The sequence below is a fragment of the Priapulus caudatus genome, unplaced genomic scaffold, assembly GCF_000485595.1.
Source record: "Priapulus caudatus unplaced genomic scaffold, Priapulus_caudatus-5.0.1 Scaffold54, whole genome shotgun sequence".
Taxonomy (NCBI): Eukaryota; Metazoa; Priapulida; class Priapulimorpha; order Priapulimorphida; family Priapulidae; genus Priapulus; species Priapulus caudatus.
In genome coordinates, this window is record NW_014577115.1 from 410859 (window position 1) to 434251 (window position 23393).

The window sequence follows — 23393 nt, forward strand, 5'->3', positions numbered from 1 at the left end:
AGTACGAACCGAGTACTACGATTCATCTCTAATTACATTGCGTTCCCCTCGGCCACCCTCGAGTACGGTTCAAGCAGGTATGTATGTCATATGAGCGGTAAGGCATGTCATGTCTACATGTACGACAGCCACACACACGGTTACGCACGCATTGACACCGCGTACCTCTACAAACCCCACAAACAACGACGACGTGCCACGAAGCCTCCGGTAACGAATACACGACGAGCAAGAGAGACAGAACAAAATCAACTTGAAGCGACGTTGAAAGCAACTCCGCAGTAGATGAGCGAGATAACCTTTCTAACAGCATCGATCCACCACCTAACAGTTAATGTACTAGAAGCGGCAATGAAATACTAGCATGCGAATTTCGTCGTGACACTGCAATCACAAATGCACCGTAAGTATAGGATCATTTCTACTGCTAGTGCCTGTTGATCACAACAGAATGCCCGCAGCACTAAATCAGACTGCGAATCATTGAAACACATTATTCCAGGGGAAGCAGGGGCAGATTAAACCTCGTTGTTTCTAGACGACCGATGATGATAATTGATCGATTGATTGGTTGTTGATCGATTGATTTGATTGTTGATGATTTTTTAGATGATGATTTGTCAGTATCCTCTCAACAGCCGGCACTCAACTGATCTATCCCTCCGTGAGAAATAACGACGAACCATTAAATATTGTTGGCCGGCCGGACAGTCTAGACTTTATACTATTTTTTCACACGCATGTGCCTAACTGTCGACTTTGCAACATTTCGTTACAACGCAACCTTTTATCACTACTGATTGGGTGCAGCTGTCTCACAATTGTTGTTACATAATACTTTCAATTTCACCAGGCAGATAGGTCAATTCTGTTTTGCTCAAGATCGTGCATGCAACTGAACAACCATTATGCGGAACTTTACCATAGTAAAATATATACCACACACTGGAAGAATGATTGCTTCTACCAGATAAGATTAGGGGCTGACTGCAAAATTAATTATCACGGCATCTGAACAACATTCATACTAATCTCTAGCGTAAAGCCATCAATAATTGTGCATCAGAGAAATCGGGTTATATTGACATGTGTACTAGTGTGTACTAGTGTAGTACGTGTACTAGTGTACTCGTGTAGTACATGTGTACTAATGTGTATTAGTGTAGTACATGTGTACTAGTCTACTAGTGTAGTACATGTGTACTAGTGTAGCACATGTGTACTAGTGTGTACTAGTGTAGTACATGTGTACTGGTGTACTAGTACTAGTGTGGCCGTCTCCTACGACGTGACTACTTATACATGAGGTGTCGCTCCGTGCACTGATACACGATGTGTTTCTTGCTGCCGCATGACGTACAGACTCGCTGCTCTGCGCTGAACATCTCTTTCAGCTCCTCATTGGTCGGCTTGCCACGCGACGACGGCTGCCAGGGCGCGCGCGGCGCCTCAACCTCCGAGTCGGAGTCGGAATCGAAAACATCGCCTTCCACGTAATCGATCGGAACGCTTTCGGTCGCCGCGGCAACGGGACAAGGCGGCTCCTCCACAGCCAGGGTCTCCCAGGTGTCCTCCTCCTCCAAGGGATTCCCCTCCGCCGGGAGGGAGGTGCCGTCCACGTCTTCTCTCCCCGCGAGGGGTTCCTCCTCGGCTATGCCCTCCTCCTCCTCCTCGGCCGCAGCAAACTTTCCCTCCTTCAGCTGCGTGGCGATGCTCTTGAGGGATAGCGTCGCCACGGCGACCGAGTCCCCGGCTCGCTCTCCTCCTTCGTGCGAGCCAGCGCGATCCTGGAACTGTGAAGCGCCACCGGTATCCTCTCGTTGCTGCTCCCTGCCGCTCGTCACCGCTAGACTCTCGCTGGCCGCTGCTGCTGCTGCTGCATCCGTCTCCTCGTATCGTATTACATCATCGTTGTCGTCGCGCGGCAGTGGCGTGTCGGAGGACGCGGGCGAGCCGCACGGACTGAACCAGTTCGTCGGGCACAGCTGCGACAGCTGCCTGCTCCCTATCCCCTCATCGTTATCGCTCGTCAGCCGCCTGCCACTGCGCGGCGACGCCGTCGGACTGAACCAGTCCGTCTCCGAGTCGACAACCAGCGGCGGCGGCACCGGTGTTACCCTCTCGACATCGTCGTCGTCGTCGCCGGCGGTGTAGAGGTCGTCGGGCGATGGTGTGTCGTGGTCGTCGGCCCGCGCGGCGTCCCGCCGCACGGTCGGCGCCGGCAGCGATGGCGGCGGCACGTTTCTGAAGTCGACGAGCTCGCTGAAGCTGTTGCGCGGGTTGCTGTTGGCGTTGTCTGCGACGTCGCGCTGCGCCGCCGGATCGAAGAAAGCTGACGGCGGCTGCAGATACTCGCTGCTGTCGCCGCTGCCGTCAAACAGCTGCGGACTCGACAGGCAGGGGGCGCCACCGGCGCGGCTGCATTCGGGCGTCACGTGCGCGAAGAGACGGTCCATCACGGGCGTGCGGCGCCTCCTAGTGGGATCGGACTTCTCGCCGTCGGGGCCCCTACCGACGAAAGCCGTCGCCGGGCGCGCAGCCGACGATGCGTCTCTACTCTCCAGGGAGATCACCGCACCAATCTCGGCGGACGCCCACTTGTCGCGGTCGCTCGGCGCGTACCATCCCCGCGCGCCTCTGACTCTCTCGCCCGCCTTACTGTTCTTCACAGCGGTGCTGTAGTTGAACGGGGGCCTCGCGGCGTCGCCGGTCGCCGCTGCGTCGGCAGCAGGCGTCTGCGCCGCGTCGTCCTCCTGGCTGGACGATCTTCCGAACGCCACAAGCTTCACCTTGCTTGTCGTACCGCGCTGTATCGCCGGCCGCGCTCGCACGGGCTCGGGGGATGGCGGGGTCGGGTCAGGGGTCGTCCAACCGACGGGAAGCCAGCCTGCACGCTCACGCTCCTCACTACGACTACGCAGCGACCCTGTAATTGCAAAATACTGCTGAGATGGTGCAGCAGATACATGTAGCAGTAGCCTATAATTGGCTCAAACTATTGTTTACCTGTAAAGCTTACAGCATGCACCCGTACACTGTTGATAATCGGAGATCGCTCTAGCGATGCTACATGGATTCATTATGTTACATAGTTACAGACTTTATAGCCGGATATCTGTCTGGATCGGTACAAATTATCACGCTGGGATTGTTAGGTGGGTAATGAGATTAGTATAGATTCAGTCGTGTAGCTGAGGCCATAATAAAAATATGGTTTGTTTGCCCTCACCCGACCAACCTGCCAAAAAGGGGCCGACTCAAAAATATTTATTGATCACTGTACATTATATAAATCTGTAGGCAATACATTATATGTACCAAGCAAAACAAACATTCAACATAAAACGTATCTCCACACAAGCACACCCGAGCATGTAGACACCATGCTGAATTTGTAAAAAAAAACGCCCTAAAAAAAGCTGACCTACCTACCCAAACTTTTCAGCCTGGGTCGGGTGAGGGCAAACAAATATTTTTTTAATTGTGGCCTGAGCGATTCTAATTGACCTTTAGCACAACATCAGGAGTTGTGTCATAGATCTATATCTATTATTATTCACTCCTGGCAACATGATTATCGTACACTCACCGCTGTTTTCAAGGTAGCGTACTATCTCCAACACAGCTCCTATTGGCACACCACAGTCCTTGAGTAAATCAGTGAAGTACTTCTGCTCAGCTGTTAACAGAGTGTCCTGAGTACGAAAAAAAACATGTGAAGAATATCCCTGTAGCGCTTAGGCTCTCGTTATCGCCGTGCCTCAGTAATTCCTCAAAGTCGATTTTATTCGTCAGCCATGTAAGCAAGGCCACTTGGCATATCTGTATGAAGCACTACCAGTCACGTGATTGCATGCGTGACTACCCCAATAAGCGTGAGTCGCCCTCTATAGTCATACACTTAGCTTTACCTGAAATTTGGCCCTTACAATCCTGGAGCAACTGAATGTACATGTGCGTGCATGCGTGAGACAGGGGAGCAGCTCACATAATACACTACTTGAACCTTCTATGCGCTCAAAAAGCGGTAAAAATGTGCGCAAGGAAGTGTCTCGCGTAAGTACCCACACAGGAATGGATTCGTAGTACGTACCCGTATGCCATTCTCTAGAAACACAGGCAGGAGATGCTGCAAGCCCAGTTGCTCGAGCATGCGCCTCACGGATGCGTAAGCATCCTTCGTAGACGACTGTCCTGCGACAGCCTGACCATTCTCCATGCCACCATGGTACGCTTCGACTGCTGGAGACGCCATAAGTGCGTTGGCCGGGCCAGCGTGATGCTGCTTGTCCGGCATGGTAGGCACGCATGCGGCCTGCACGCCACTGTCGACGCCCGCCCAGTTAGACGCTCGCAACAACATCACGTCAAGCAGTTTGTTCTTGATAGACCTAGACGTACAATGAAATCAGACGCCAATGTGGAACGCATTGCAACCAAAGTCCGAACGACTGACACTGCTATACGGCAAGTGTCACAACCTTAGCATCCATGAATCACACTCCTTATTTGCATTGCATTGAAATCACACCATTTATGCATAGAAACAGAAGTTTAATTTGATCCCATTCGGGAGGATAGAATGGCATAATTTCACTAAAGTCGTGATAAAAATGATTACAAACACGAGAAATATACACGTGACTACATTGTATAGGTAATATCCCTACTGTCGTAACTTTGTCACATCCCTAACTGACACCTGTAAACATTTAGCTGGTGCATAACAAATCCAGTAAGCGACAGAAAACACACCAGTACAAACGCACGCACGCACGCACGCACGCACGCACACACACACACACAATCGCACGCACGCACGCACATATACACACACGTCAACATGCATCAGGTTCATCTCTTTAGTAAGAACCCAGTAAAATAATACCATCACCCAGAATCACATTTCCATAAATACAAGAATGGAGTAATACAGCCTGTATTAAAGTACTCGTAATTATTCTGCTATAATTGTGAATTTAGGGCAGTGGGGTTCGTTTCTTGTGCCACTCAATGCTTGCAATCTAACAGGGTAACGTGAGTAACTCACTTCAGCACTTCCTCAGATAGGACAATCTCCCGTATGGTGTCAAACATGAATTGAGTTTCGGCTGCGTAACAGCGCTCCATCGTGAGTCCGATGTGAGACAGGACGGAGTGCAGGCAGTCGGCATACAACATACGCTTTCCCATCTGTCCCATCTGATTCTTCTGCCATTGCAAACACAAGGATTAAACCATAAAACATTACTCTGTAGCATACGCCACCTGCTTTTTTGCACACATATTGATGACGACATTCACACCAAGATCCAAGATGAGTAGGTGATCATAGAAGCTCAACTTCTAAAAAAAACATCCGTCATGGAGCACAGTTATTATATTTCACCAATGCTTATGATGGCCTTGTGTCCCATTGGGGAAACAAAAGGATAAGAAGAAGAACGTCTTATGGGCATTTAGCTGGGGGGGGGGGGAAATAAGACAAAGAATTTAAAATAGAATGTTGCTGAAAAGAAATGGTCCGGTGACACTTATAGTAGATATACTTTGAAGTCATATATTATATGGTACACACTCCTAGCATGGTACTAACGCATGCAATAGAGAAATATGATAACAGAAAAAACCTAAGTAGAAAATAGTTTAGGACAGCCACCGCTCTACAATACCTGACTAATCTAAACATACCTGAGCCCATCTGTTAAAGTTGATCCACTTCTCAATCATGAAGCTTATGATGGTTTTCGGGACCCTATAAAGATAAGACCAGGAGGCCGTTGTCAGCAACATCGTAAAGTTAATGCTGAGATAGCACTTACAAATAATGTAATGTTAGGAGACTAGCGGTGACCGAAAGGCGTGGCAGCTCTGAGAAAGCTCACAATTTGCTGGAACTTACTACTTGTTCAAAAACCCGCACTGCATTTCGGGTGTGCAGACGATTTGTTTTCACGGCATATCGACCATCCGAACACATACATCAGTCTCATCAAACGCAGTCAATTACACATTACACTAAAATAACCTACACTAAAATATTACATACATATATTCATATTACACTAAAATAATCTAATACTTAGTAACTAAAATAACTTTAAATAATTTATTACTTATAAATTTTGAATATAAGAACTTTGAAGATGGAACAGCCAGTTGAAAGAGTGTCGGTAGAATCGAAAGTATTGGATCATGTAAGTATATGTACAAGTGCATCTACTAGTACTAACATTGTACTGCGTTCACAGACTTTACTTTCATGAATGTTTTCTATAATCACGTACACATCTTTCTCTGATTTAACAGGAGCAAAGACAACCATCACTCATCAGTTTTACAGAAGTCGAAAGACAAGTCGTGGAAGCCTACGTACCACTAGAGACTATCAATGGAGTAATTAAGAATTACATATATCTTGTAATGCTAAAATTGATTATTAAATGTATTTTAACCTATTTGTCTAAATTTTACAGTCTCAACACTAAATGTCCTAGGACCAAGTACAGCCAACGTTGATGGCATTGCAATTATCGAACCCCTATCATTGGAAGACACACAGAATAACAGCCAGTTGTCTCCGTCAAAACGTAAGGACAGTGATTTTCCGCAATCGCGTTAAATGGACGGAAAACATGTAAACGTCCATTGGAAACAGAAAAGATGTTTTCAAACGGAAAAATGCGGAAAACGTAATTTGAACATATTACAACATGGAAATTTCAATAAAATCACACACAAAAACCGTTAACAATAGCATTCATAATGATATGGTTTACATTCAGACAAGTTTCAGAGCGAAATGACTTACAATTATGACTTTTGGTAGCCCTGTGTTTCAGTATACCAAATACCTTCTTTTTTTCATGCAAATATACGTAAACGGAATTTTGCATTTTTGGTGTGTACAATCTCTATGGCAAAACAGAATTTCCATTTTTTCTTTACTTTGAAACGGAATTTTCCCAAACAGAAAAGGCAATTTTTTTAAACGGAAAATCACTGTCCCTAAAAACGGATGTTGCCTTCTCGCAAAAGGGCAAGAAAGGTCACTGAAAGAAAATACGCATGTTATATTCAGGATTGAGATGTCGGCAATGCTATCCACTGGTTGGAAACATCTACGATGCACTTGAACACTTCACTGACTACTCTACAAACTGTAAATCTTTGAACTACCATCGCTTCACCAATTACGTTGTAAAACACCCCCGATGACAAAAATCTTAGTGTAATACATACCTGAAACCACATCAATGAAATATACACTATGCACGTATTGTTCTCTGCTATATGAACAGAATGTACGTATTTTTTGTTGTAAGTGAACGCTCTAAAATACAGTTACCCAAGTAAAGCGAAGTAAACTTTTAGCTGCGATTTTTTAACATCGTGTTTGTAGGACTTTCCTTTAAGAATTACTCTACTCATAGAAGTCATGATATTTTGTAGTATGTAACTGCAAAAGAGCCCCTGATATTTGGCCGTCTAGCAGCCCTATAGCCTAGCCATAGAGTGATAGACAGCTATGCTATGTCCAATTCCAGTATGAGGCAAAGGTCTAATACAGGCACAATGTTTAGTTATATATAAGTTTGAACGATGCAGGTACTATTAGTATTACACACTACTAATGCGATATAATAAGATGATTAAGTTATATAAATAACTTAAATAACTAATTAGAGTAACCAAGTATAAAAAAGAAAAACAAATAAGCGATAGAAATAACAACCCAGAGGGAATAGCACTATTGCATCGCATCGGTATATCGTTGTACCAATATTTACATTGTAACAGTGAATTAACTGCGCGGAAATATTCGTGAGTGTACTGAAATCCCTGTACAAAACTGAAATTTTAAACAAACGGACCTCACCTGCAAAATCGGGGCCAAGGCAGTGTCGACTAGTCACCCGTTTTAATCTTTCTGCGAACATTTCACTGATCAAGTAGATCGTGTTCCGCGTAACACGAAAGCGTTCGCGACACATCGCCTCGGTAAGATTTCCCATGTATGCTTGTATATCCTTTCGAATTAAGTTTGGTTCTTTCGCGTATATCACATTTGTTTGTGCTCGTCTGTGTCTAATTATCATCGCGATTTTGTTTTTTGGTGTCAAATTTAATGTTACGAGTGGGTCTAGGGTCTCGTAATGTTAGGGAAATTTGCGAGGATTTTCGTTCTCATAACTTTAAGATGTTCCTGTTAACGGCCTAGGAGTCAAAGTTAATGTTAAGACTAATGTTAAGACTAATTTTGTTTCTGGCAACAGGCCTTGGGATAAATGGTCGATAAGCAGATGAAACAAAGGACAAAATGATACGAGTATTTAATTTAATGGTAATATTAGTAATGAATTTGTAATAAAAGTCGTTTGTTAAAAAAAATCCAAAAAATTTAATCCCGAAGTATTTCTGGAGCCGTACGAACCCTGTGTTGGGCCAATCCTGAGCAGTGAGGAAGACTCGGCCAATCAACTCGCAGTAATTCCGCTGGAGCCGCTGAGACCTTGGAGTCGACGACGACTGAAAAACAGAAGAACATTTGTTATGCTGCGAAGCAATGCTGCGTAACCATAGATACCCGTTAAACCGTGATGGGTATTTTTTATGTATTACACTATTTCTCACTTGATAGTGTCACTGCACTGCTACTATATGCTAATATGTGATGTGTAAGTACATTAGTACAGTGTTTATATGTAGTCAAAATTGACCTGAAAGAAAACTAGAAGATGGTTCTAGAAATCTTCCATCTCTCATGTACCTTCTAGCCTAGTTAGTTTTATTTAAAAGTAATGCAGATTAAATTTCCCGCCATAAATTCTTTCTTTCTTGAGTTATCAAAAAACGGTATGTCACATCATTACACATCATTCATTTGATAGAATAATCATCAAAAGCAATATGGAGTGAACATGCACATAAAATGACTCCCACCTTTGTGTATATTAATTCGCTCTGATACTTGACTAGTAACTTCATTACAATTTCAGAAAGGTCATCCTCATCTGAAACACAAAGTTCAGCAAGAATTTAAAATGAAGATGTTAGACAATATTCCAATGCACATTGTTACATCTACAATCGTTCAAATTGATGCTCGCTCGACTAACCTGGTAGTAAGAGACGTCAGCAATGTGCTGATAAGAAAATGGACTATCTAGTTATTGCAGCAGCGTAGCAATATATCGCAGTTATACTATACATTGTAGCTACCTCGGAAATTCTGGAGAAGACTGAAGACCTGGTTCGCTTCTGGAAACCCCATCACCAGGCATTTTCTTAGGATTTCTTCCACGCAAACTCTTACCCACTCCAGCCGAGTTACTGGTACACCAGCAGCTGCCACGAAAGTAAAATGAAAAACCAATCTGACCAACACAATACATGTGAAAGCATGCACAGGACCAGTTTAACTCACATTGTTAACACCTGTTAATATGCGCTGTTGACCAGCTGACCAGTACACACATCTAAAAGTAATTTCAAGGCTAGTAGTATTCGGTTGTGTGTATTAGTTAGAGAAGCTCTAACAGAGCCAAATGGTCATAATGCTAAGGCAGGTTGTTCCATGTGGCAATGAATCAGGGGCCCGTTGTCAGAAACAAAATTAGTCTTAACATTAGTCTTAACATTAACTTTTTCTTTTAGACCGTTGACAGAAACGCTGCGAAGTTACGAGAATAAAAAATCGTAGCAGATTTCCTCATACCATATTAACAATACGAAACAAAGTGATGTCGACGGTCTAGGAGAAATTGTTAATGTTAAGACTAATGTTAAGACTAATTTTGTTTTTGACAATGGGCCCCTGGCCTATTAGCTGAGCTATGTTGCTGCACACAGGAGATGGAGTCGTAAACAGAAACCCCTCTGCTAACCACAGCAGGACACATGCAGGGGTAGAAATAAACTTTTGAACACGGGAGTCCAATGGACTCCCTACCCTCAAAAAGAGAGAGTCCGTAGTAAAATGAGGGAGTCCGCAGTCTGGGGTTCAAAATTAAAGATATTTTAATAACGCATGTGCTTATTTGTAAGATTCATGCGGTTGCACGTCTGCCAAATTTCCGCGAAGCTAGTTAGTATGGCAGAATTTTCAGGGAGTCACACGGACTCCTGCATATGTCAAATCAGGGAGTCCGACAGTAAATCAGGGAGTATTTGACTCCGGACTCGCGTTAATTTCGCACCCTGCACATGGTAGCCGCTATAACCCGCAGACACCGTCAAGCCAGCGCACCTCTAGCTGAGATCATCCGCAGCCTTTCGAAGGTCACCAGGTCGGCATCGTCGGCGTGGATCGTGTTTAGCACCCTGGTGACACACTGTGAGATGACAAACATTCGCTGTTCTGTGTCACCTTTGTCAGGCTCACAGCTGGCCTCCCTGTGACAACAACAGAAGCAGTGTCGTACCATGATTAAACCTTCATTAAAACCCGGCACACGTGGCAATTTTTATCGCTAGTACTGGCGATTTTGTTGCCGGCGACAGAATCGCCGAGAGATCGCCACGTGTGCGCTGCATGGCAATGGCGATTTTGATGCCAGAAACTCGTCGCTAGAATATCAAACATGTTTGATATTTATTGCCGAGTCGCTGAACAATCATGAACAATCTGAACAATGCAATAGTATGTTGCCGAGAGATCGTTGCATTGTCGCCGGGTCCAGCACACGTGGCGATTAAAATCGCCATGTGTGCGCCGTGCTTAAGGGGCCCTAGACTTGTTGCTCAACACTAAAGACATATTACGAACAAAGAAAGGTGAATGAAAATAACAAGGAATGAAGTGTGTGGAGGAATTACGGTATGGATGCAGACGCCACTAGCTTCTAAATGGCTCGCAACCCTCCTGTGCTTCTACTTCAATGCGATCAAGATGGGAGAACCTACCTGGAGGAGCCGTCCTGTGTATTATCACCAGAAGGAACGTGCGCTCGCCTTTGCAGTTTAGATGCGCCCGTCTTTCTCTTCTCCTTCCGTGTGCCTTCCTCAACCTTGGAGGCTACGACACTGTCGCTAGCTCCTCCTGGTGGCTGCTTCTGTGCTAGTATAGCACCCTTCCAGTCCACAGCTCCAGTGGCTGGCTGGGAGGAAGTGGCACGTTGTTTTTCTGGCAGCAGAGCACTGGAAAACATATGCACGCATTATATATCACCACCATGATCACCAGACAAGTAAAACGTTACATGTCGAGAATTAACGAGAAATAACACATTCAATATTAGGGTAAGATAATACGTTTACATGCAGAATTCGTCTATTTTTGCACATAACGAATGTTTTCATCTATTTATCTGATAATTTATAACTAACTCCTACCTTTTGAAAGTCTTCAGCATCGGAAAATCATCCTCCTTCCAGCGACTTTTCCGACTCTTGGCATTTATAGATGTTTGGCCATGATGGGAACCAGGATTGGCATTAGACTGCTTGCCCTTGTGCTGCCCCCTACAAGTCCACACAAATGAACATGCTTGAACGCTCAAACAGTACAGACTCACATGCAACATGGTTCTTAACATGTTCAATGCTGCCTTATTAACAATGAATCTATCGCCATGTGCTGGAATTTTCTGATTGTTCAAACGAGCTGACTCGTGTTTCGCATGGAACGTGATAAGCAAACATACACAGGGTTTCTTCTGAGGAAAAATTTGACAAAGGAGGTAATGGCCAGTTTGGGGAAAAAGCGCGCATGATGGATTCAAATACAGGATGTATTGATATACTTATAGGTATATAGATACAGGATATACTTATCAGTAAATACAGGAACATTTTCACAACGGCGATGTTAAATTTGACACCGGGGTGCGCCACTGTGCCTCCTATGTATAAGAAACCCTGATACAACATCACAAGTGTCGGCTACCACAGACTACCCTGTGTAATCAGCGGGAATGAAATTCTACCTGTCCTTTGAGGACACGCGCTTGTGTTGCTGCTCAGATGCGTTGCCGATATAATCAGCTGCGTCATCCTCTACGATAACATCCTCCGCATCGCTGCTTCCCACGTCCCGCGTCCGCACCAGCTCGTCACTCCTCTTTGGAACTTCCCTATAACAAGAGCAATCGAAGATAGCAAACCTCCGCCACAGCGTAACAGTCATCGCTCTATCTTGCTGGTACACCCGATATAGTTTGATGGAATTTTCCGAAATTTGGAGAAAAAAAATCGAGGATTCTCCACCAGCTTCTCCCCTCCTCCTTCTCCACCACTTTCTCCCTTCTCCCCTTCTTCATTCTCCACCAGCTTCTCCCCCTCCTCCTTCTCCACCACTTTCTCCCTTCTCCCCTTCTTCATTCTCCACCAGCTTCTCCACCTCCTCCTTCTCCACCAGCTTCTCTCCTCCTCCTTCTCCACCACCTCACCATGCTTCACACTTCTGCATGTGAGATCGCTTTGCGATACAGCTGGATGTGACGTCACGAATACGCGATTACATCCGATTGGTTAACACAGACCACGTGACAAAATATGCAAATTATCTCCTGTACCGGCCTGAATATAGACAACCCCTGCATTGTGGTCTGATGGTAACGAAGTGCATTGTGGGCTATGGCAGCGATAGACTGGTACCCGGTCCCACCTCTCGGCTTAGTTACTCGATGGGTATCGAGGTGGGAGCGAGTACCAGTCTATGGCAGCGATAGGCCACTGTGAAAAACATTTAAATTTTTTTTTTTCATTTCATTGTTTTTTTGTTTTTTTCCATTTTCATTTAATTTTTATTTTTTTAATTTTCCTTATGGCAGTCCTAGGCCACCATAGTACTGTATCACTCAGGAAAACATCTTTTTAACTACTCAACACTTACCTTAATCACTACTAGTAGAAAATATGCTCAAGTTTTTTTTGTATATATTTTTTCTTCATGCTGTATAGCATCGTATTGTACTATATCAGTCAGAAATTTCATCATTTTATCTACTCAACACTATTGCTTTTATCAGATTTTTTCTCCATGAAAAAAACTGTCGTCAGTACATGTATTTGTATCTGAATTACATGCAATGAAGATTTAATAATAATAAGGGTTGTCTTACACAATGGAGTGAGCACACCAAGGATTTGTTTCATACTAATGCAACGGGGCAAACGATGCATGCGGGATCTCCCTATTGATTATAGATATACTTCAAAAACACAATGGCAGTCGTTACCTCATGATTAGGATTTTCCCAACTTGCTTGCTTATAACAGCTTTATTCTGTGTAGTTAATAGCTATATACATCTATCACTTTCTTTTCCACTTTACTCTCCCTTCCCCTTTCCTTAACAGGCTGTTAATCTCAGCTTCCATTACAAGTTCAATTGATTCTCGCTCTCAATCTATCCTTCTCTCTCTCTCTCTCTATCTCTCTCTCTCACACTCTTTATCTCTATCTCTATCTCTCTCTCTCTCTCTCTCTCTCTCTCTCTCTCTCTCTCTCTCAGTACACCTGTTAAAATATAAACTACATTCTACTGGTCATGTGTTCCTCTCTCACCTGTTACTAGTGGGCAAGTTGTCATGGACATCTGTGTGACTCCTGCTCTGGCTAAGCGCTCCTCTGCCTAGCTCATGGGCTGTGTCTCGACCTTCTCTGCCCGCTCTGGAATATCTCTCTACCTTGCCTGTAAGCTGTGTACTACTGCCTCCAGTGTAAACCTCGTTCCTGTTTCTGCCAGCTGCGTCGAGATTCCAGTTCATGGCCCACCCCTTGCCAGCATGTTTGTCGGCACCTGTAGGCTCGTCGTATTCAAAACGCGTCTGTTCGGCTGCAAACTGTACGGTCCGCTGTCTGCCAGTGCCACGACCGTCTTGCGATGCTGCACTCTTGTTCTCCGAGCGAGGGGTCGCCGACTTATTGCTACCCTTAACGTTCTCCTTGCCTGATAATGTCACACAAGTAGAAATGTGACACAAATAGAATAATGTATATGTATATATACATATATATATGGATGTGATGCAACTAGATGATGGCATTAATGATGGCTTCTTAGAGTTAGAAGCATTAAGAAACCCACATGCACTCCCCAACTTCCATTATGAAACCAAGCTAAGCAAGAAGCATACACATCCACGAAGAAATTGGTAATTTTCGTCTCAAAACTGTGATAACTGTTTCTTCCAACTAGATCAATTTTATTATATATATTCACGATTTTCTACCGTTATGATATGCAAGGCGTCCAGTTGGTCCGGTCCATTCTGGCTGGTCTTCTGTAACGTACACAGGCAGTGAGCTATCCAGCTGACTTCGAATAACAGCCATCATGTTTCCATCACAGTTACGCTGCAGAGTCGGCTTTCCAAGATGTAGATCAGTCTTGTCTGCGAAAAGGGAAATGTGTAAACAGACATCTAGGACGATAACGGACCACTTCAATGTTGCTCATTTGAATATTGTGACAGTTAATCGGCTATGGGTGAAACGTGGGACTGTCAATTTGTATAATAAATGAGTGGAAGGAAAAATTGGAGTGTCAGTGTCCCGTAATTTGTTCAATGCCAAAAACGGAAATGCAGTCGGAGATGCAACTGTAGGATAGGAAGGAAAATTGTGATTGGAGCCTTTGATGTGAAGCAAGCAGTATGATCACTCAATTGCGATCACGAGTGCTGCTGCTACTGCTACTGCTACTGCTACTGCTACTGCTACTGCTACTGCTACTGCTACTGCTACTGCTACTGCTACTGCTACTGCTACGACTACGGCTACTGCTACGGCTACTGCTACTGCTACTGCTACTGCTACTGCTGCTACTGCTACGGCTACTGCTACTGCTACTGCTACTGCTACTGCTACTGCGGCTGCTGCTGCTGCTGCTACTGCTGCTGTTAGCGATATAGCTCACAGCAATATATAACACAGCAAGTTCCACAGCGTGTGCGGATGCAAAATCCCTCGACCTGGGTCGTGTGGAAAATATCACACGTTTGATATTTTCTTCCACGTGTGGAAGTTTGAACACCGTGTGCAGGGTGTGTGTGTAAATGTTCTCAGCCGCCTCTATGTAGCCGACCAATAGCAGGCGGTTAAGCGAGGGATTTTGCATCCGCACACGCTGTGGAACTTGCTGCGCCACTTTCCACGTGTGGAAGTTGGCACAGCAAGTTCCACAGCCTGTGCGACAGGCTCAAGGGAACAGCCCCATGTAGACTCACTCCACTCCTGCTGGTCGACTGCAGAAACGTGTGCACCAAGAAGATGGATCTTCATCAGCTCCGTTTCACCTAAAGAGAATAAATAACCAACGCAAACAACATCGCGTAAGTGAAGATGCAGTTTATTCCTTGCTAATGACTGTAAGTGATAAACGCAGAGTAGGCTGCGCCCAGGAAAAGCTAGATAACCTCACCAGCGTTGGAAATAAGAGAAAAAAATCAGGTTGTCAAGAGGACAACCTGATGGAAGAAAGTGGTTGTCCTCAACAAAATGTGGTTGTCCTGAATGTTAATACTATTAACTTTGTGGGAGGGGTTCTATACAACTGCCTTTTGCACAGGCATTTCTTACTTAGGATTGCAGAGGATGGTGAAAATTAAATTAACCAGTCATGTGACCAAGAAAAATATTCAAAAATTGCGACCGCCAGTGGTGCAACATGAAAATACTGGTTGTCCTGTGCCTGGAAGATGTTGGTTTTCCTGCATGATTTTTGGTTGTCCGGGACAACAGGATCAACACTATTTCCAATGCTGCCCACTCTAAGTGCAGTACAGTGGCTCTGCATCAAGCACACGCTAATCTGCTTTACACTCACTAACTGCAATTGCACCTACCCTCACTGGAGATGGTTTCCCTGTCAATATTATCATCATGAAGCAATTCCTTGTTGAAGCTGGGTACTGTTACCTCGTTGAATCGATCTGTGTGGAACAAGTTTCAAATAAGGTCTCAAGAAAACTAACAACATTGAACACAGATAAATGCTGGTAGTATAAACTCAATTTCAGATAAAGATTTTTCATTTTGACCTGATCACTATTCGAAATCCCATCAAAGGAACTTAAAGTAAAGCTCCCAATGTTTCATAATGCATACCTTGTTGGTTTTCATCCTCATCAATTCTGTCCATTCCAGCGCTATTTTGGCCACTGTCAATTAACCTGTATTCTTGCTGTGAGAGTAATGACGAAAACTATATAGGAACCATATACACAAGTAGACTTATATTAAAAGTGCACGTCACATTTCTTACCCTTGCATAGCTTGTGTAGAGTCAAAACAATCGCAGAAAACAAACACAGTACAATATTTTACGCGTTTTCACATATAGAAGGAACCAACAGATTATGCATGCACTGATATGGGTGCAACCCACCACAATCTCACCATAGATGAATGATGCGCATTGTCTAGTCCCATGGAAACTAAACCGGCATTAGCAAGAACGGCAGCTATTTGATTCAGGCCATTTTGCCTGCGGAATAATAAAAGAAAACGTACTTACGAAAAACTGCAGCAGAGACTAGTCATTTATACAACTGTGTACTAAAACATAGAATCTGAACATACTAGTACATTATCCTACACACGGTTAGATGAAATCTGTATAATGGCAATCATGAATTTCAACCTTTTACAATTAAATCCAGTGTTTCCCCTGCATTGCCACGAGCGAGGCGGGCTGCCTTGCTCAAATTCTCAGCCGCCACACAGAAATTTGTCCAAAACACCACCTCACTGACGAAACTTTTGACAACTTGAAAAAGAGATTCAAGAGTCTCATACAATGTGTTCAGAATAGCTTAGAATGCACCAAATTGCACCATTTTTTCAAAAAAAATCCCCGGAGGAGCATGCCCCCGGACCCCCTAGCTTGGCCAGCACCTGCACTGCTCGTTTTGCTAGGACCTCGAAATGCGCAAACACATCACAAAAAACATTTACCACCTCACAGACTTTTTTGGCCAGGGGAAACACTGAAATCAATTGAATTTTAACAGGAACTGGTCAGTGCATGATGCACGCTTGATGCCTACGTTTGAGACAAGCCCATGCTCTTCACTCCGTGACACTGTGACTCCATCTTGCCCCACAAGACCACGCCTTCCACTAGCTCCCTGAATCTTCCAATGGCCTCGGCGCTATATTCCTCCTAGTGTGGAACACGTGTCGATAATCACATTTTAGTTTTACAAAACTGGAAGGTGCTAGTCTAATGTGTGAATGCATGAAACTCACCACTGTCACACATTAGCTACCAGGAATATCAACTAAGATCTCATACACATCACCCTATTAACTACTATTCATTAACTATAAATTAAATTCACTATTAAATTACTATTAATTGACCCTATTAATTATAACCATATTACTAATTGTTTGCACAGCTGTAATGCCATGTAATAATGAAGGGGATGAAATTATATTACCCTTTCATGATTACCTCTAAGATCTACATGGAAACAGCAATGCCTCGTGGGTCCATCACGATCACCATCACTATATACATTTGGACATCGACGATATTCTTCTAAACACTAACAAGAATCCGAGTCAGCAATCGTTACTACAACAACGTTGTTTCTAGATTGACGTGCGCGCGTGCGAGTACGTACCGAATCCGTGAGCGGTGTAACGTTCGCGAGGCTGCACATGAATGCTTGTGCTGGCAGCGCCTCGACTGAGAACTCATGAGGCATCAGCCGACTCGAGATCACGTGGTCCAGTGGAACTTTTTCAGAGAAGCCATAGTCCAGCAAGTAGGTGTCAACCTCATCTCTGCAATCAGTCACGAATGAACTGTATCATACAAACCCAGACATAGATTGCCGAACAGGCTTATAGTATTGCACTCTATGAGGACATAAGCCAAATATTCTATCAAGTCGTGGGAAGCTCTTGGTCCAAAGCAGGGATAGGCAATCTTGTTTTTCAATGTGACCACAGGTGTAGCAAATGAAATTTGAAACTGGCTACACCAGACAAAAACTGAAATTAGATTTCCAAGTTAGAAATTGAATATGCTGTTTAATGAAGTTATTATATGATTCAACATGTATATTTTTACTATGCAGTTACAACTGCCTTGGATTCAAATGATGACAAAATGAGAAGAGATACGAGATCTCGTAATCCCCTTTCTATGCAAAAATATGACAAACTCAAATTCACCACATTTTTATAGCCAATTCACAACTCGTGATGCCTGTCAACAAGATTGCTCACTGCTGGTGTAAAGCATACCAAAAATTAAATTAAAAAGCACAATTTGTGTCATCACCACAAGAGGCATTTCCTAAAGTAACTTTTTACATTTCTTTCATTGATAATTCAACAGTGAAACTTGCTATGCAGCATAAATAAGTCAAAGCTCAACCAAAAATAACTGAAAACAGGGAGTAGTGTTACTCATTAACACTGTGGCAGTTTCTGTGTGGGTACTTCACAATGCTTAGCCATCGTTGTACTCCCTTACCCATCCAATGCCAGGACACTGGCGCGGTGCCAGCGGTCAGTGCGATGACTACTGATGCAGATGAGACAGCCCTCGTAGGCCCACTCGTATGTCCCCGCCGTCTGATTCTCATCACACCAGTCTTGAAGACGATCCTCGAACTGGGTGAAATATTCGAGGGAGGCGCCTGCAGGGGAAAAAGAATTATGTTAGGCAGGGAGCAAGGTGTCTACGCAATCAACAAGATAGACTTGATATATACACTTGGGTATATATATATATATATATATATATATATATATATATATATATATATATAATATATATATATTTATATACGAATATGGATTAAATAAAAACAAAGGCACAGGCTACAATATTGGAAAGCCAACACTTGCTAGCCCTAATTATCAATGATTTATTAGGTTTAATTCAACAAACCTGAGCAGAATCTACCTCAAACATTCTCCTAGCACTGCACATAGTTAGTTTATCAATACACATTCCCAATCCACAGATATACAAAGAAATGTAAAACAGGTTTTTTTTTAATTCTAACTATAAAATGAGAGCCAATTTATTGCCTCATATTTTATGGTGAACATTATCAAAACTGTGTTGGGCATCTTTCTGCTGATTGTGAAGTGTATGGGAAAACGAATTACATTGATGCTAGGGGTCCGACTGTTTATTGAATTAAACATAAGAAATCCTAAATAGAATAGGGCTAGCAAACATTGGATTTCCAATAATTTTGCCTTGGATACTCTTGTTTTTATTCACTCCTGGTGTGTGCGTGTGTGATTAATAAGATATTTAATTTGTGTAATTATTTAATTATTTCTCACTGCGAAGTTTATTCTCTCCGGAAATTATTCTCTATTCTAGAAAACATGGTTTGTAAGTTGTCATAAATGGATAGGAATTACTTTTTACTTATTACTTCCTTATCAGTACAAGCCTCTATATGGCTGCTTCAAAGACTATACAATGCAATTAATAAGGCTTACGCGATCCTATCTGTGCTGTGAAGTTCCTGGGATCGATCACGTGTGTGACACGTACTACCAGGTCAAGCAGAGTGGGTACTGCACTGCCAACATGATTCTCCCCAGCTTTTAGAATCCATCCACGTCCCTGCGATGATAAAAGATCATGTTTACTAGACAGGCAATAGAGAATGATCGTAAAGCAAGGAAACAGAATTGACGGAAACAATTTCACAAAATATTTTATCTCTGAAATATTACTTAGTCGTTAGTCACTTATTACTGCAAATAAAAATAACTAATATAGCATTTTATTCTAACTCAATTAAATTTCCAGTGAAAATTATGTTGACATTTGTTAGCTTATTTTCTGGCGTGTATTATTAATTCTTCGTAGGGGTCGAAATTAACAGTCGCCCAAGCTTAATGAATTTGCACCAGCACTGTTATATTGTCAAAACTAACCAACCAGGATAATAAGTTTAATAATAATAAGCTAGTAATAATTTTGGCTGGTTTCCATGTAGGCCCTGTTATCATACATGATACATCACTTTTACACACACGCACACATAATGAAAATGTAATAATAAATATACTAAAGTATACAAAGACAAAATATTATACAGTATAAAATACACGCCTAGTAAAACCATTTGTGTAATTTAAGAGCTGGAGTCCCTGGTATTAACTAAAAACCTGATATATTTCCTGCGGAAAACCCTGGAGAGATTAAGGGTTAGTAAGTATTACTACAAGGTGTAGTACATTTTTATTTTGATAGCCCTGCTGGCTCGTTGGTCATATTAGTTAATTTCGACTCCTGCATAATAACATGTATTTTAATGACTCACCCTTCCGATTCCTTTCATTCTACAGCCAGAATTCCACCACCTGACTGTAAATGCGCCCCCTAACAAGATATCCTGCTAGTGCTGCTACCATGAGACACAAGTTTATCAAATGCTGTGACTGCTCCTCATTAATTAGCCTTTCGCTCTTTCAGTCGTTCACTTCATAGTATGTACATCTGCAGGGTCTGCAATTCAAAGTCAATGCGTATAGACACCAAGACAGCGCAGCATTATGAATCACTGTTAGTGTTACTGTGTAGATTGCTACCCACTGCTATATTGAGTGTCTACCTATAACTTAGTAATGATTAGTAGCATGTTGTAACTGTAAAAGTGTAAGTCGTAGTAGTGCTAATTACAGAATGTATGATTGCCAACTCAAGAACTTGAAAATATTTCTGTGTTCTGACGTTCCCAGGTAATTATAATAGTTCCCAGGTAAATATACCAGTAGATGAAGCAGAGTCTACTAGTACTAGTACTACCAAGTTTTGGTCACTACATTTCTGACCTTCTCGCCACGTAGTGACAAGCGAGAAGGTAACTTGGGTTGGCAGCCGTTCCTAGTACTACTAATACTACTAGGATCCGTAGTGAACTCGCCTCGCTGGCAAACCCGACCCCATGTGTCCAGTTTACCCGCCTGGAGGTCGGCCAACTCAGATAAGACTACACGCAGACTGTTATGATTTATTATATGATTATAATCTACGTATAATAAAACTTTAAATGGTTATTCCCAAAAAATGCTACATCATATGGACAGGCATCCGCAGCTACTAGAATGAGAGAACGACTAAAAGTGCCTCCAATAGAATACCTAATTAACCACGCTTATATTCATATACAAATACATCTTTTCTCCGTGTAAGACTGTTTTCAGTACATGTGTTTGTACTTGAATTATATGCATCAAAGATTTAATAATAATAATATGACACTGACATGACATATCCATAGGATCTGGGGCGACAATGTATGCTTAGGCCGACTTTTCGCCGTCGAAGCGTGTGTGAAACATCTCAATGAGTTAGCCCGGGACGGGCTGCACCAACTCCAGGCGGGTCATTTTGACCCACGAGCCAACTAGTCCTCACTACGGCCAGTACTACTACTAGGCCCTACTAGACTTATTTCAACACTTTCGAAAATGTTGTTGCAAAATATACGGTACTGACATTACTGGGTGCAAATCCACTTTAGGCACCTTAGCCTAGGTATCACGAAGTGATGCACAGATTTCTCTGTATCATCAATTGATGCACAGATTTCTGTGTATCATCAACTGATGCACAGACTTTCCGTATATCAAAGAATGATGCAAAAACCCTAACCCTAACCCTAACAGTAACACACTTCATGATACCATAGATATTAGTCAGCAAATGCAGAAGTTATAACTCCGCTTTGCTAATCTGAGGGTGCGGGTTTAGCTCACATGCGGGTTCATCGCGCATCCCATTACTGGGGTCTGCGTCGGACTACATAGATATATACAAGTATTACAACACATACAACACAAATGTGTTGTATATATCTATGGACAGTATGGTGATACCTAAGGCTAAGGTTATACTTTATGACTTAGGGTTAGGGTTAGGGTTTTTGCATCATTCCTTGATATACGGAAGTCTGTGCATCAGTTGATGATACACAGAAATCTATGCATCACTTCGTGATAGGCTAAGAGTAAGGCTAAGGTGCCTAAAGTGGATTCGCGCCGCATTACTGACACTGTACACCGATTCAGTGATTACTGCCTACAGTACTTTGAAACTAACAATAGCAGCAGAATTATATTTAACAGAATCCTGGGTTATTAAACGCATAATGCATTGAATTTAACTAATAATAAACATTGAGTAACCTAGTAACTCGACTAAATAGAACTTGGAGTTGGAACCAACATCGAAAGCGCGAGTGTATATTGGTGTTCGATCGTATCCCCTGATCAATAGATTCATGATCATCAAAATCTAAACCATGTAGCCTGTAGATGGCGCTGCCTTGCTCACTTATGCGCTACTGCAGTGACTCACTGAGCGGTACCGGTGACAAATAGCGTTTATTATTATCAAAAGTAGATAATAGGGAATTCCCTATTATCTACTTCTGTTATATCAGCTTTAATCTTATATAAGCTTAATAACATATTATAATAATATCTCTATAAGCCTACTATAGCATCTAGACTTTAATATTAATTTTTATAATAATCTTTTATATTTAATTCGGACACGTGCAGCACGTACCACACTAACATACATGTTATTTTGTAAAAAGAATGAATTTTAAGTAGAAAACACGCTTATCAGTTGTTTAGCATGAATAATATCTGTCTCAAAAGATCACAAAACGCTTTGGCGGTGTTTCCAAATTTCCCTATAACATAAGTCATAAAATTAACATATGGCCAACCCCTTTACCAAAGGAAAACTTATTTTGTTGAAATTGTTATTTTGAAGTAGCGAGCACATACACATAAGGATGTCAATTAAGATGTCACAGTGACTATACTAATTGTGAGGTGCGTCTTCCCACATTTTTCTACAGAATGTCATTGGTTCGATCTGCGTTTGCGCATATATATACTTAGTATTTGCCAAATTATACATTGTTTCGTGGAAATTATACATTGAACGTAGATAATTCATATTCGCAAGTATAGGCACGTTAACATGCCTAATATATGCCAAAAAAAATACCATTTTAAGAAAATTATACATTTATATAAATGCATAATTTTCTTAAAATGATATTTTTATTATATAATATTAAATTATATATAAATTATAGAAATCAATACTCACTAAAATTTTCTATAATATATCAATTTCATTGTCTTAACGTTCTGCGCGCCGCATGCTGCACATATCTCCCGAGCAGCAATCGTATCGTTTCAAAGACGGTTATGCCATTTAAATGAAGAGGATTGATCCTGAGCCTACGATTTACTATAAGTAACATTTTAATTCTGTAGACATCATTTAGAAATAGGCGAGAGACCTTCGCATGTAAGCGTCCCCGCCTGCCGCTATACCAGCCAGTACACAATCTGGCTACGTTCGTGTGTTAGCGCATGCGCAATATCTCACCAGAGGAGTTATATTTTGTAATGAATATGCATTTAAAATG

The 23393-nt window shown here is 42.4% G+C and overlaps 1 protein-coding gene across 1 annotated transcript; it reads right to left on the minus strand.

Moving 5' to 3' along the window:
• Positions 1 to 1292: 1292 nt before the first annotated feature.
• On the minus strand, positions 1293 to 21456 carry LOC106820965. Its single transcript, XM_014825586.1, has 24 exons — positions 21437 to 21456; positions 20259 to 20443; positions 19426 to 19552; positions 18437 to 18602; positions 17577 to 17739; positions 16995 to 17110; positions 16345 to 16432; positions 16054 to 16129; positions 15792 to 15878; positions 15174 to 15242; positions 14178 to 14339; positions 13510 to 13894; positions 11928 to 12074; positions 11335 to 11463; positions 10906 to 11139; positions 10250 to 10395; positions 9223 to 9348; positions 8944 to 9014; positions 8435 to 8529; positions 5692 to 5755; positions 5051 to 5211; positions 4094 to 4391; positions 3590 to 3695; positions 1293 to 2926 (listed from the first exon to the last, which is right to left on the minus strand). The coding sequence occupies exons 2-24, from the start codon at positions 20274 to 20276 to the stop codon at positions 1293 to 1295; spliced, it is 4668 nt and encodes a 1555-aa protein (XP_014681072.1). The 5' UTR covers positions 20277 to 20443; positions 21437 to 21456.
• Positions 21457 to 23393: the final 1937 nt, after the last annotated feature.